This window comes from Apium graveolens, chromosome 10, assembly GCF_009905375.1.
Source record: "Apium graveolens cultivar Ventura chromosome 10, ASM990537v1, whole genome shotgun sequence".
Classification (NCBI taxonomy): Eukaryota; Viridiplantae; Streptophyta; class Magnoliopsida; order Apiales; family Apiaceae; genus Apium; species Apium graveolens.
Window position 1 is genome coordinate 158673509 of NC_133656.1, and position 13788 is coordinate 158687296.

The window sequence follows — 13788 nt, forward strand, 5'->3', positions numbered from 1 at the left end:
TAAGAGATGATGAAAGATCATGTACAACAAATTCATATAATTCACATAGGCAAGGGTAACTATTTAAAAAAGGTATTAAAAGAAAAAACTATTTCAAGAGGTTATTCTTTGCTAGTCTCGGTACATTATACAAACATGTGACTGCAAGTGTACTCCCATGTTCAACATTAACTTGGATTTCCCATTTACCATCTTTCAGTTCCACGCTGTCCTATCAACCACATTTTTTTCCAAAAGATGTGAAATACTCTCCATTTTCTTGCAATAAACTTCATGTACACTGCGCATTACATTACAAGGTGAGAAGGCTGGGTTAGCTGTTTGGATCACTAATTTTGTCTTCAACCACCACCTGTCGGACAAATTGCCCCTTTACCCGTGGTCTCTGTTCTGCCAATCTCTTTCTGTTATGGTAGCGTACCTGAAGATTATTAAGAAAGAAAAACATATTTATGTATCAGTATTTTATTAAATAGTATTTTATTAAATAGTTTTAGGGATCTGACGGCAACTGACAGAAAGAAAATTGCACTGTAGTCCTATGATGATAAATCGATAGTAGTATCATTCTGTACTCGTAATTGACTGGCCAATATCACCACTTCTTTCGCATGGCTAAGTAATAATATAATTCATTCGATAATATATAGCTCAAATATATACTTTAAAAATATGAAAAAAAGAGTAGAATACTAGCATTCAGTATTCTTACTATAAATCAAAAGCCGGACCTAAGCCTTTGTATAGCTTCTATGGCCCCACACACACGTACATATATAATTATATATACATTTGCAATGCTCATGTTCAAATACAAATCAAATTATTCTAGTAAGAGAAATTACTGACCTGGTGGATAGGATTTAATATTTGTATGTTCTTAGTTCAATGATATTTACATTTTAGCGGATGCTGTTTTATGTACTAATAACATAATTTCAGGTTCCGGATTTTAGTTAATTCTACGTATAGTTGGTAAAGCAATGCCCACAAGCCCAACATGGATCCCAAAATTATTTCTAAATGACACATTGCGCAATTTAACTAGTGGAATTCATATTAATACATACGGATTCCATTTTATTTATGTGAGATAAATCAATCAAAATTTGACAACTCATATTTTGGAAAAAAATTGGAAGCTCTAGAATTACTCTATTTGAAAAGCCACAGAGATTTAGATGGTGAATTTCATAATTTGTAAAACTTGTACATTAAAAAGCTTGTAACCAAAAGTGGCCTTGTATTATAAGGTCTTTCATGAATTTGACATATATAATAAATAATATGATACCAGAACCAAAGAACCCATGTTCTTTTTCAAGCTATTTGATAAACGCTTATTTTCTTTAAAAGAGTTGCTCTAAAATAAAAAAAAAACTATTTAAAAAAACAACATTACATCTATAGAAGGAAAAAACAGAATCAGTTCTGCTTCCTGTTCTTAAACATTTTTTTTACATTAAAGGTGTCAGAAATGCTCTTGATACTTTTCCCTCCCTTGATACTTTTTAAAAAAACAGCTACCAAAAATATGCAAACATTAAACTCATATATAAGCTTGATATCATCATTTTTATGCACTGCTATTAACATAGTAAGACAGAATTCCAAGTTTCCAAGCCTCTGCTAGGTGTTAACTGCATTTCGTCACAAGTATGTTAATACCTTCAGGCTACTCACTACTACCTCTGCAGGTTTGCTCGTTGAGTATCTAAAAGGAATTTCATCAACCAATGTAGAGTTTTTTCTAAATTAGCTGCTAGTGTATATATTTTACGAGCATGAGAATCAGAAATGATTTAATTTGGACTTTCAAGCTTTTTGCAGAAGATTTCTCTTAATTTTTGTATCCCCAGTATATACATTTGAAAGGTACTATCATTATGTATTGTTCGCTTTGCAGGTTCCTTCAATGGTGAGTTGCCTACTCAGTATCTATCCTGAAGAATTTTCATTTACCAATGTAGCATTGTTCGTTATTTGCTGATACTATCTATATTGTCTAAGCATGAGAAATCGGAAATGTTTAAGTTTGGGTTTTAAGCTTTGAAAGGTTGATATTGTCTTTATTTGTCATATCCGGGGGAGTGGATACATTTGGGAGGTGCTAGCCATTCCCTAGCCTTCGTGTTGCAGGTTTCTTTCAATGGTGAGTTGTCTCCACTAATGGCGAGTTACCCTAAATGGCAAGTTGCCTATCCAGTATCTATCTTGAAAAATTTTGTATTATCAATGTAGAGTTGTTTCGCAGTGAGAAATCAGAAATATGTGAATCTTGGTTTTAAGCCTAAAGGATGATAGTGTCTTTATTTTTCATATCTGAAGTGGATACGTCTGGGAGGTGCTAGCCTCTATCACTAACGGCGAGTTGCCTATTCTTTATCCATCATGAATAATTTTCATTTACCTATGTATTGTTGTTTCGTTATTAGCTGATACTATCTACATTGTATTAGCATGAGAAATTTAGAAATGTTTGAATCTGGGTTTTAAGCTTCTAAAGGATAATATTTGTCTTTATATTTCATATCCGAAGTGGATACATTTGAGAGGGCTTAGCATTCCCTAGCCTTCGTGTTGCAGATTACCTTAAATGTTGAGTTGCCTCCACTAAAGGTGAGTTACCCTAAATGGCGAGTTGCCTAGTCAGTATTTATCGTGAAGAATTGTCATTAACCAATGTAGGGTTGTTACGTGTTTTATTATTAGCTGATACTATCTATATAATGTAAGCATAAGAAATCAGAAATGTTTAGATGTGAGCTTTAAGCTTTTAAAGAGCGATATTTTCTTTAATTTTCATATCTGAAGTGGATAAGTTTAGGGAAGTGCTAGCATTCCTTAGCCTTCGTATTGCATGTTTTCTTAAATGGAGTTCGCTCCATTACTAATGTTGGACACCCCCCTCCCCCTCCATCCCACAACACACACACACACACAAAATTTAAGTGTGGAAAGAGGATGATTAAAGACCAAATGGTACCTTTTTGTCAAAGCATCTATCTTTCCTCTTCTGACGAAATTTATCCAAGGCGGCTGCTCTTTGTGCTGACCGGTTTTGATCAAGCCCGCTCTTAAGTCGACTCCCATGTAAATCTTCACCACCACATTTTCTAGAACCTTTATTCTCGCCAGCCATAGTTGCTCCTTCTGCTGTTCCAGCTGTCTTGTCTGCATTTTGCCCATTGCTACCATTTTCAGCACCACTCCCGTTATTACTGCCAGAAGCACTTGTATTTAAACAAAAGTTGGCTGCATTTCCTTCAATCGGTGCAGTTACAGCATCGGAAGACCCAAAGTGTGAAGCTGATGCATTGCTTTTGAAAGACAGGCTATTATGATCAGAAAGCTGTTCTTTTTCTTTAATATCATGAACATGGTGGTGGTGATGGTGGTAATGATGATGATGGTGCTGAACTTGGACCTGCCGATGTGGAGTCTGTCCTTGAGTTATTCCAGGATCAGCAAGACCTTGTACTTCAGGTTTCGTAGAAGATTTATCACAGTTTTTGAACTGAAATGCAGTATCAGGATGAGCATTAATTAATGATCTGGCCTTTTGCATTTCAATAACTGGCTTGGATAAGTTATTGTTAGTTGATGAGCCCATATCATCATTATTGCTACTACCACAATGCTGATTAGGAGTTCCAAGTGAATTAGATTCCAAATTGTGCATCATTCTTGTCTTTTCTGCTTCTGAACTATTATCAAGCGGGGAGCAGCTGCCAACATTTCCCGTCGGAGTTCCATTAACACTCGAAGTAATGTTATACCTGCATTATATAAAATCATAAATATGATCAGTGTCAAGATTTTCAACATATAGTTGTAATTTTGATGCTATGGAGATCGTAATTTTTTTTACCTAGTGAAAGCTGAAAGGTTAGAATGTCTCAAAATGTTTCTCGTGATCTTGGCATCATCTATTGGTTTATTCAAATCAAGTTCAATGGAAGGCAATACGTTAGTTTCATATATGGTCTTATCTTTAACATTGATAATCTTGGACAGGGTGTCTTCGGTAGGTACACTTTTGATCCGAGGATTAGTACTGTTACTGTTGGTAATTATACACATATAGTCTGAAGTTCCCGTTTTCGACTTGTCATTTGCTGCTTCATCATTGAGCTCCACTACCCTTTTTTCTGATTCCTCGTTATCTTTCTTCGATTCCTTCCTGATTGGTTCAAGTGATATATTCATAACCGGATTTTTAAGGATTGCTGTCTCCAAGTATTTTCCCACTGATGAATTTCCTGCATGGTGGAATTCTACATCTTATTACAACGCTAATATAAACAAGAAGCTGCCAACTCTAACTTGAATCAGATTAGATATTTCATGGCAGAGTACTCATACCATGTTCAACCTCCTCTTTGTTGCACCCACTTGTTACCCAGTAGTCAGTACGTGCTCTGGACCTTGAATGACGAACTTGAGCGCAAGTGCTATCAGCTGGACCCCCTAATCTGTCAGATAGTGTCACTGCTTGACTCTTGTCAACTTCTGCCATCCTTTCTGACCAAGAATTCTGGAAAACAAGGACATGAATAGGTTACATTTGGTTTCGATTTGTTCTTTGGGCTAAAATGTCTGTGAAGATATTAATAAAAGCTATAATATTATATATCACATTCATATTGATGTATACCTCTGTTTTCTAATTACCAGCACGCAGAAGCAACTCTTACATTTCATACCAGTTTTATTACCCTCTGACTCCGCCACTCAAAATTGACAGACTTCCAATATCATACAACTATATATAACATGCAAATAAAACATTGTATCATGGCTAAACCCCCGCCCATAACCCATTTAGCACCAATAGGCATTCCAGATTCCCACATCAGAGTTCTGATGTTCGATGTTTAATAGGCTGGCATGTCACTAAATTTGATTATAGATACACCTAGTTTCTAGTCCCGTGACAATCTAATCTGGTGAAAATCACCCTACTTGGTGTTGTAAACTTGAGAACGAAAATGGCAGGTTTCTGAATTTTGAAACCCTCTAGTCAAGAAAAAGATTGTCCATTCAGCTATCAGCTATGTAAATTAGGTGATGCACGGACATAACAGCTGTTCTGCTTATTCCACATGCCTATCTTTCATCTCCTTGCATTTACCTCACTCCCTTTCATTATGCCTCCACTGCACTCTTGTCTAGTTATTGCTGAAGAAACCTAACCACTTCTCATTCTACTTTTCATATTCAAGATTAAGATACAATTGTGATGGTAAACCCACAAGGACAATTCCACTAGGATTTAGGGCCTGAATAGCCTGATTGTTTAGTCTGATAAGCAACTTTTACCTAAAATAAGTTGATAATATTTTACTTTTTAGAGATAAAGTAATTGATACAGCTCATTTACAGGCCGTTTTCATGGTGGTTAAACCCTTTCTAGATCAGCAAGATGCCAATTGATGCAGGGTAAACCAGCAAAATATTGATGACAAATATTATCACTAAAACTAGAGTTAATTTACCCAAAAATTATAGCCTCTTCTTGCTAGTAATGATAATATTATTTAGACTTTATCTGAACCAAGTAAACATTCAATTTCACAGCATCAAGATACAATAAATATATAGCATAGATAAGTGGAGCAAAAGATGATAGCTAATATCGAGTATACCTTAGTCCCACTACCATTGTCACTTCCGTCCTTAACATTCAAACCAGTGCTCCAGTTAATATCATCACCGTTGCTTCCAGTATTATTATCTGACTCTTCAAAGCTGGACTTTGAGATATTCTGAATACGTATACCACTCTCACTTCCGCTGGAGCTATACTGATTGGAGGACAATAAATTAGACATTAGTGTAGTATAGTGAGTTAAATCTTGGCTTCGGAGTAATTATACAATCTTTGAATTAATAAAGTTAGAACTTGCACTTTGTTTGTTAAACCTTTTGATTCTTACCAAAATCAGATTATCACCAAAACTTTCTCTCAGGAACAGTCAACATGAATTACTGAACTATCATCTCACTATATTAACTTTTATGGAAACCTATTTAAGTATAAATTCAATAATGGTACATAAATCGCACCGAACATAGATCAAGAACATGGTAAAATATCTTGAAAAAATAGCGATGAAAAAAGATAATTAAAGACATGTATAGTTGAAACAACCACAAAACATTTACCGCTGCACGAATTTTCAAGTGCAGAAGATTATAGAATTAAATTGTTCACCAGATAAAAAGGAATTAAAATCCCAAGAACGAAACACTGTGAGATTAGAGCAAAACTCGCATGTATAGATGGACCTAATTTTAATTCCGAATCAGAAAAATTAGTTTTATACTAAATTCGAGAGACATACGTATTAAATTAACAACAAATTTAGATACTTTTTAAAATTCCTGTTGTTGCCTATTATCATAGATTACATTAGTTCTTTTTACAATGTAAAACACACTTAATAGCGAGTATATTATAATATCATGTATTCCTGTAAGTATATGCATCAACTACACTAATACAATTATAATAACTCACACTGTGACATTTTCTCCAAACATGCTGCCAAAGATTTTTAAGCTCATTCTTTCGAATAGGCTTCACTAGAAAGTCTACTGCGCCTTTTGACAAGCACTTGAAGACTATACCCATTGAATCATTAGACGACATCACTGCACACATAAACTCGAACAAGTGTTGCAATGTATTCAGAAACTAAAAATAAAAACTGGCAATGATGAATATATCTAGCTAGAGCTGGTAAAAAGGAAAGATACTTACTAATCAAAGGAATGTTCTTGCAAGTTTTGTGGCTTGTCATATTGGCCAATAAACCAACACCAGATAAAGATGGCATTTCTACCTCAGTTAATACAAGATCAATGTGATTAGATGGATCTTCCAAAATTTTCCAAGCTTCTAGTCCACCAGATACAGCAGTCACTGCAATTATTATTCAAAATGAGGTTGATTAAAGTTAAACTAAGAAAAACATACAGATTCAACATATAAACATGTTTATAATTTATATTATACACATGGAAGGAGCACCAGCACTGATGCACACACAGAAATTTAAGACACATTGAAATGTGTGCGCCTACAAGAACTTGTTCATTAAACTACTTAGTAATTAAATCAGACACAATGTTTCCGATTAACAAAGAGGAAGCTCGTAGAACTCATATCCTCTCTTAATTGTTTGGTCATGTACAATATATATAATATATAATTTAAGGTCAAGGACCCGTAATAGAACTAAATATAGTGGAAGAGCTGTTTGTTAATCGTTAATTGTATGTACTCTAGGAAAAATCACATGGTGCCGAGCCAAATTTATAGCCACGGGTGTGCAATAATATCAGTGTCATCTCAGTCTGTAAGAGAACAGAACTTGTATACATTAAAACAATGATTAAAAAAAACTACTTTCCATTTCCAATCAATGTCTATCGTCATTCTGTTCTTTATCTCTAACTACCTCTCTTCATTTGCCCAGTATCTCAAGTTTTACAAATAACATCAACGTCTACCTTCTCTTTTCCCATTATACTGTTTATTGCCTGATTCTATCTGTGTGCTACTTCATTAGTTAGTTATACATCTACCTTGGTTCATATTGGAGTCCCGGACAATTTTTATTTAGTTTATCCGCACCACTATAATAGAACTTTTATCTCTTGCATTTCACATCAGATTCTTATTTTTTTTGTCATCTCTGACTCTCTATGTCCCTTCAGTTTCACCTATTAAGGAAAATATAGTTGCTATTCAATCTCTTTTTCAGCCAATTTTATAATCAGACGAGGCAAATTTTGATACGATACAAATCTTACTTGCAAGTGCTATTTTGAATTTAAAAAAAAAACAAATTATAGAAAAATGTATAAACCGCTTATTGAAAGAGTGGATGATTATATTAAAATGTTATTTAAACTTTAAAGGTCATAAAGTTTAATGACCTTACATATGAACATTTATATTCTTGTTATAGTACAATTAAATCACACTTATTAGGATATGAAGAGGATGAGACATACGCAAACCTTACCCCTAATCCTACATCAGAGAGGTTTGCGTCAAGAACCCGTTGTTAAAGAGAACGATAAAAAAAGGTAATGGGAGATTTCGAAATATGAGTATCATGATTTAATTACGAATATTTATGAACATAATTGTCACAACGAGACTTGTCATCATCCCAATGTCAAAAAGACCCTCTGTACTGGTGACCTTTTCACTAGAACCGCAAATCTGAGTTTTGAAGGAAAACGTGGTCGGAGAAAACTCGAATAGTTTGCTAGTTAATCAACTAGTCAACTTGGGTCCATATTTGGCCCAAGCGCGATTAGGTTTTAAGGGGAGGAGAGAGATGATGAAAACAAGAACGAGGAGAGAGGTGAGAGAGAGAGAGAGTCGGCACGGTGGTTCTATATATTTCTACATCCTAGACACAAACTTATATAATTTTTTAAACTGTTGTTTTTCATGAAAATGTTTAAAGTTTCATAAATTTTAAATTTTTTTACAAAATAAGCAAACTGTTTAATTTGATAAATTGTTGTAATTTTGTAGGCTATATAGTGTGTGCTATTTAAATAGTTTAATCTTACAATTACTGTTTCAGTGTAATGCTGATAATTTAGTTGAAGTCTTTATAACTTCTTACGGTCTATTTATTCATGAACAGTCCATAGAATATATATTAAAGTTGTAGACTACTTAGCCAAATCACTAGTCAACAACTAGTCGCATCCATCGACTAGACTCGACCTAACGACGTAACAACCATAATGACATCTACCCTAACTGTATTCTTATTTGTAAGTAAAATTAGATTTGACCATTTTGTTAAAAAATTCTCCTTTACTTCCTATTACCACATTCACATTGTTAACAAACTATAAAGAAAAGAAAATAATGATTCTGATTGAGGGACTGAGAGGAGTTTGGCAAAGGTGAAATTATAAACAATTATAAAAAAACATGTCATATTTGAATTTTAACTTCTATATTGAGGTATAAATATGTTCTCTTTATATGTTGAAGTTCATAAAAAACCTTGTCATGGAAACTTTTAAATGTGAAATTGATGCAGGATGCGAAGCGAGAAATACTATAAAGAGTTTATATTTTAATATTATAAATTAAGTAGAAGTGCATTTGTAGTTTAATATATGTATTATCTGATTAGGAATAGTCTACCATTGAGATATATGGTAATTGATATCTAGGATTAATTTTCCTTTAGTTAGTAATTTAGTTAATTTCAGGTCTACTAAAGGACCAATTTTTGGAATCTCTATTTGAACAGACATTTGTAATCTTCATTATTTGAGAAACTTGACTATTATAAATCGATAAAGTGTTACCATAAATTTGAAGATTGTACCTGTTTGGTTATTTCCTGGTTTTAACCTGGTCCTTACATGCCTATTTTTAATAATGTAAATTAGATATATAGAGCTATATTAAAAAGGATGCTTGAAAGATCCTATTGAATCAAGAATCAGTCACCCAAACAGAGAATAGTAAGGGCAAATAGTGGCCCTAGTCTCCTAAGTGTAACCCTAATTATATTAATGTATAATTTTACTTTGACCCCTAATATTGTGTACAAATAAATTGTTTGATAGAAGTCCCTTTAAAAAAAATTCAAAAATTAGTAGTTTGTCTTGCAAATTTTTCATTTAAAAGAACGTATATTGCTGTATTATTGTAAATTATTTTTGTTTCAGTTTATACGCCAATAATACTTTAGTTTATATGTTAGTTATTTTTTACTTCAGTCGGTTTTGCTAGTAATATTTCTATTAATTTAAGTCCTGACTTCGTCCTTTATCAGTCAGAAATATTTGAATGAAATACAGCACATGCATGTGAGCACATTCAGACCATTGAAGCAAAATATATGTATTTGTCAAAAGCAAGAATATTAGTCATATGTATTAATCTACGCAAAGGTCATAAAGAGATTCAGACCTTCATAGCTACAATTCCTAAGCAATGCACTGACAACATGGCGAGTTGAGTCATCAGTTTCTACTAGCAAAACCCTTAGAGTCCTAACAGGAAGAAACCGTTCCCAACGAACTGTTGTTCCTTGAGGCAGCTGTGACGGGTGTCTTTGTGGAAAATGTTTCTCCTGGACTACGGGGCTACTATTTTTACCTTCAGCATCCCTATGGACCCTTAACTCTGAGATTCCCTTCCCTTCGGCAGTTCCATTTCTCACACTCATCGTCAACCAGATTCAAACAAGCCAGTATGCAGTATGGAACTTGATCGAGTAGTCAAAATTATTACTAATATAGGCTGTCATAAATGATCCAGATTCTTCAACATATCCTGCATTCAAAATTTTCAAATTAAACACAAATCAAAATCATAATTACGCAAGCAATATAATATGTAGTACACTTCACATATGAAAACATACAAATTCCCCTATGTCAACTCAACAAAAAAGATTCTTATGACGAAATAACTTAATTTTTAATTAACAACGACGCAATTTGCATGAAAATTCAATAAATATTCAAATGCTTGATAATTCAACTGTACATGCAAATGTATACACACACGAAACATGCACGTATACACCTCTTATATGCATTTCACATAGAAGTAATTAACGGGTCAATTGAGTTAACATGGGAGCATTTATGTGTGTGTGTATCCAAATTTGATCACATAAAATTCGAAACCAAAAGAATCAAGATGCAAACAACTGTTCTGGTTTGATCTCCCGATTAAGAACAAATATCCAGTAAACATATACAAATTAACTCGTGCATGAAACATACGCATACACGCATCTGATATAAATTTCACAAGGAAACAATTAGTTAGTCAATATAAGCCATTCAAGTTACATTTAACATGTAAATGTGTTTTTAAAAACAAATTTGATCAAAGATAAATCTCTTTTTAACTTAACTCGGCACGGAAAAAGATACGACCAATCTCACGATTAAGAACAATAAACATACACAAATCAAATGGTAAAACAAAGCAAGATGTGCCTGAAAAGTTAATACAAGTCAACATGCTTAATAACTCAGTAATACATACAAACGTAAACGCACATGAAATATACACATCCGGAATCAAATTCACATAGAAACATTTAGCTAGTCAATTCAAGTCAATTGAGTTACATTCAACATATCGTATACATATTTATCCATATTAAATCAAATAAAAAACTATTCTAAACTTATACTCGAAACAAAAACAATCGAAATGCAAGAAATCAATCCAATTCTTCAATCCGTAACCAAGCACCCAAAGCATCAGCTCAAACTCACAATTAACAACACATAAACAACAAACACATACAAATCAAACTATGAAACAACTTCAAAACCCCAAAATTCAAAGAATTAACACAAATTAAAAAGTGAATTACAAAGGTTCAGTAATTTGTACACATAACTGATGAATAATCCATACAAAACGGCTGCAATTCACCAATAAAACAAGTTTAATTAAGCTCAAGTGTTCATAACTTTAGATCAATACTTGCGAAACTTGTATGTATATATAAAGTCAAGCTTATATCTAGGGTTTTTAATTCGAGATGTTTCAGAGAGAGAGACAGAGAAGAGAGAGAGAGAGATTTATCGAAGAAGATAAATATTGAAATTTATATTTACGAAAAAAATAGAAATGGTGTCGTGATGACGTGGCGAATCGAAGGCCCAAGATTGTGCCAGGTAGGATGAGAGTGGATGCTGACATGGATGGAAGAGCGTTCGGATCTTGATATGGTTCTGATTTAGATCCGATTCGGGACACGTAGAAGGTCCAAAACTGAGTTGGTTTGGTATATTGACGATAATGACCTTGATGAGTGACTGATTTGACGAGAGTGTCCTTGGATAGAGTTATTGATGCCATGTCAGCAACAAAATATCTTCTTCTTCTGCCCAACTTGAGGACTGTTTGGCCACAATTGGATACATAAACTAGTTTTTTCCTTCATTAACCAAATACAAATATTAAAAATATATTTTTTTATTATGAATTCGATTGTGTATGCATTTTTCAAATCTTAATTAAATCCAATTTTAATTATTTCAGGATAATTTCGGCTCGGTATGAATGGAACTAATAGGTTTATATTTTAAAATATTTAAATAGAACTAATAAATAAAGTCGCATTTCATGACAGTATTATAATATATTTAAAATTGTGACATAAACTAATATTATAATTTTGATAAAAAAAATAGTTTAATGTGCACTTCCGTCAAACACAGTACTCACAACATATTATTATAATTTTGATAAAAAGGTATTTTAAGCCAACCTGCAGTCAAACAATATTAATAAAAAAGTAATATAATTTAGATAAAAACTATAATTTTTCTTTATAAATTCAAATATCTCTACTTAATAAGTTAAAATACTCAATATGATTTTTTTCTCAGTTATAAATTAGAAAAACTAATCAACTATCATTATATTTTAATATAATTTAAACTACAAATCTCTCATTAGAATTTTCACATTTCCGTAATTTGTCATTGATTTTGGTGTGGTATCTGGCTCGATGTGATAAGTTATTAAATAGTCAAATTACTAACAGTATTGAGTTTATTTTAAAATTGGTATATTTATTTGTTTTTAAATTTTATATTTATTTCTATATCATATCCGTTCAACATTCAATTTATATTTAATTATTTTGTTCTTTATAAATTAAAATATTTCTCTTTAATAAACCAAAACATATCTTATTTATAAATGAGGGAATTATTATAAAACTTTTTTTATAAATTCAAGAATCTCTCCTTGCATACTTTTTGTACATACACTATGTTTACATATAATATGAACTAATCTATTAAAAAATATTTACTACTTACAATATATTAAAAGATAATTAGAACCATTATGTTTTATAAATTAAAATTATCTTTTATTTTGCTCTTTTTTATAAATTAAGATTCCCTTTTATTTTTATTAAATCTAGTTGTTACACCTTTATATATATATATATATCTTATTACACCTTTTTTACTATGTTATTTAAAGAAAAGATATATGTGTATGTATATATAAATATATATATATATAATCAATTTAAAACTGTAGTACAATATTTAATAAGAGCCTCGTTGATGAGCCGTTTCCCCTTTGCCTATATTATTTTCAACGAAATGATCTTTCATTGATATTATAAACATCAATTTATGTATAAATTTTGAAACCTGCCATGTAAATTAATTTTTATCCTAAACATTGAAATTTAAAAAAGAGAGAATAAAAAAATTAAGAAAATATACATAATTACTAACATTCAATTTATCAGCTAATAAATTATAAATTTGACTAATAACTTGTGCCAAAAACACTGACAATAAGATGGTATAAAATTATAATTAGATAAGTTACTTAAATAAGGTGTCCAAACAGGCCCGAACTTAAGTGAGAAGATTTGGATATGTCACATAACTTATGCAAAATAACAGTCATTTAAAAATAATTATATGTATTTCTTATATATTATAATTTTTTAATAAATTCAAACAATTCTTCTTTTATGTTTTATGATCTAATATTCTACTTGTAATAGAACCTTTAATGTCTTATTTTATATAAATTCGAACACTTATTTAATTTTCAATAAAACTTTTATTTATCCGTCTTACATGCAAAATCAAAAAAACATTCTCCTTCATAAATTCGAACAGATTCTAGTTTAAATAAGTTTTTGTTTATACATTTTTCTTGTAAATTCGAATTATTTTTCTCTATAAAATTTTCATTTTATAAATGATTTTTTTTGAGTAGTT

At 31.8% G+C, this 13788-nt stretch overlaps 1 protein-coding gene across 2 annotated transcripts; it reads right to left on the reverse strand.

Moving 5' to 3' along the window:
• LOC141693883 (two-component response regulator-like PRR73) lies at positions 1 to 11601 on the reverse strand. Of its 2 annotated transcripts, none has more exons than XM_074499073.1 (9): positions 11417 to 11601; positions 9968 to 10333; positions 6767 to 6928; positions 6524 to 6657; positions 5649 to 5807; positions 4366 to 4537; positions 3872 to 4262; positions 2987 to 3779; positions 1 to 421 (listed from the first exon to the last, which is right to left on the reverse strand). In XM_074499073.1, the coding sequence occupies exons 2-9, from the start codon at positions 10224 to 10226 to the stop codon at positions 314 to 316; spliced, it is 2178 nt and encodes a 725-aa protein (XP_074355174.1). In that variant the 5' UTR covers positions 10227 to 10333; positions 11417 to 11601; the 3' UTR covers positions 1 to 313. The 2 variants fall into 2 exon arrangements, with proteins under 2 accessions (XP_074355174.1, XP_074355173.1); XM_074499072.1 differs by having other exon boundaries at positions 11424 to 11600.
• Positions 11602 to 13788: the final 2187 nt, after the last annotated feature.

Excerpts from the sequence above, each read along its gene's own strand:
- LOC141693883 (XM_074499073.1), bottom strand. The coding sequence starts at position 10,226 with ATGAGTGTGAGAAATGGAACTGCCGAAGGGAAGGGAATCTCAGAGTTA. Across the intron at positions 6,929-9,967 it reads TAGGAATTGTAGCTATGAAG|TGACTGCTGTATCTGGTGGA; the intron begins GTCTGAATCTCT and ends TAATAATTGCAG. Across the intron at positions 5,808-6,523 it reads TTTGGAGAAAATGTCACAGT|TATAGCTCCAGCGGAAGTGA; the intron begins GTGAGTTATTAT and ends TCCTCCAATCAG.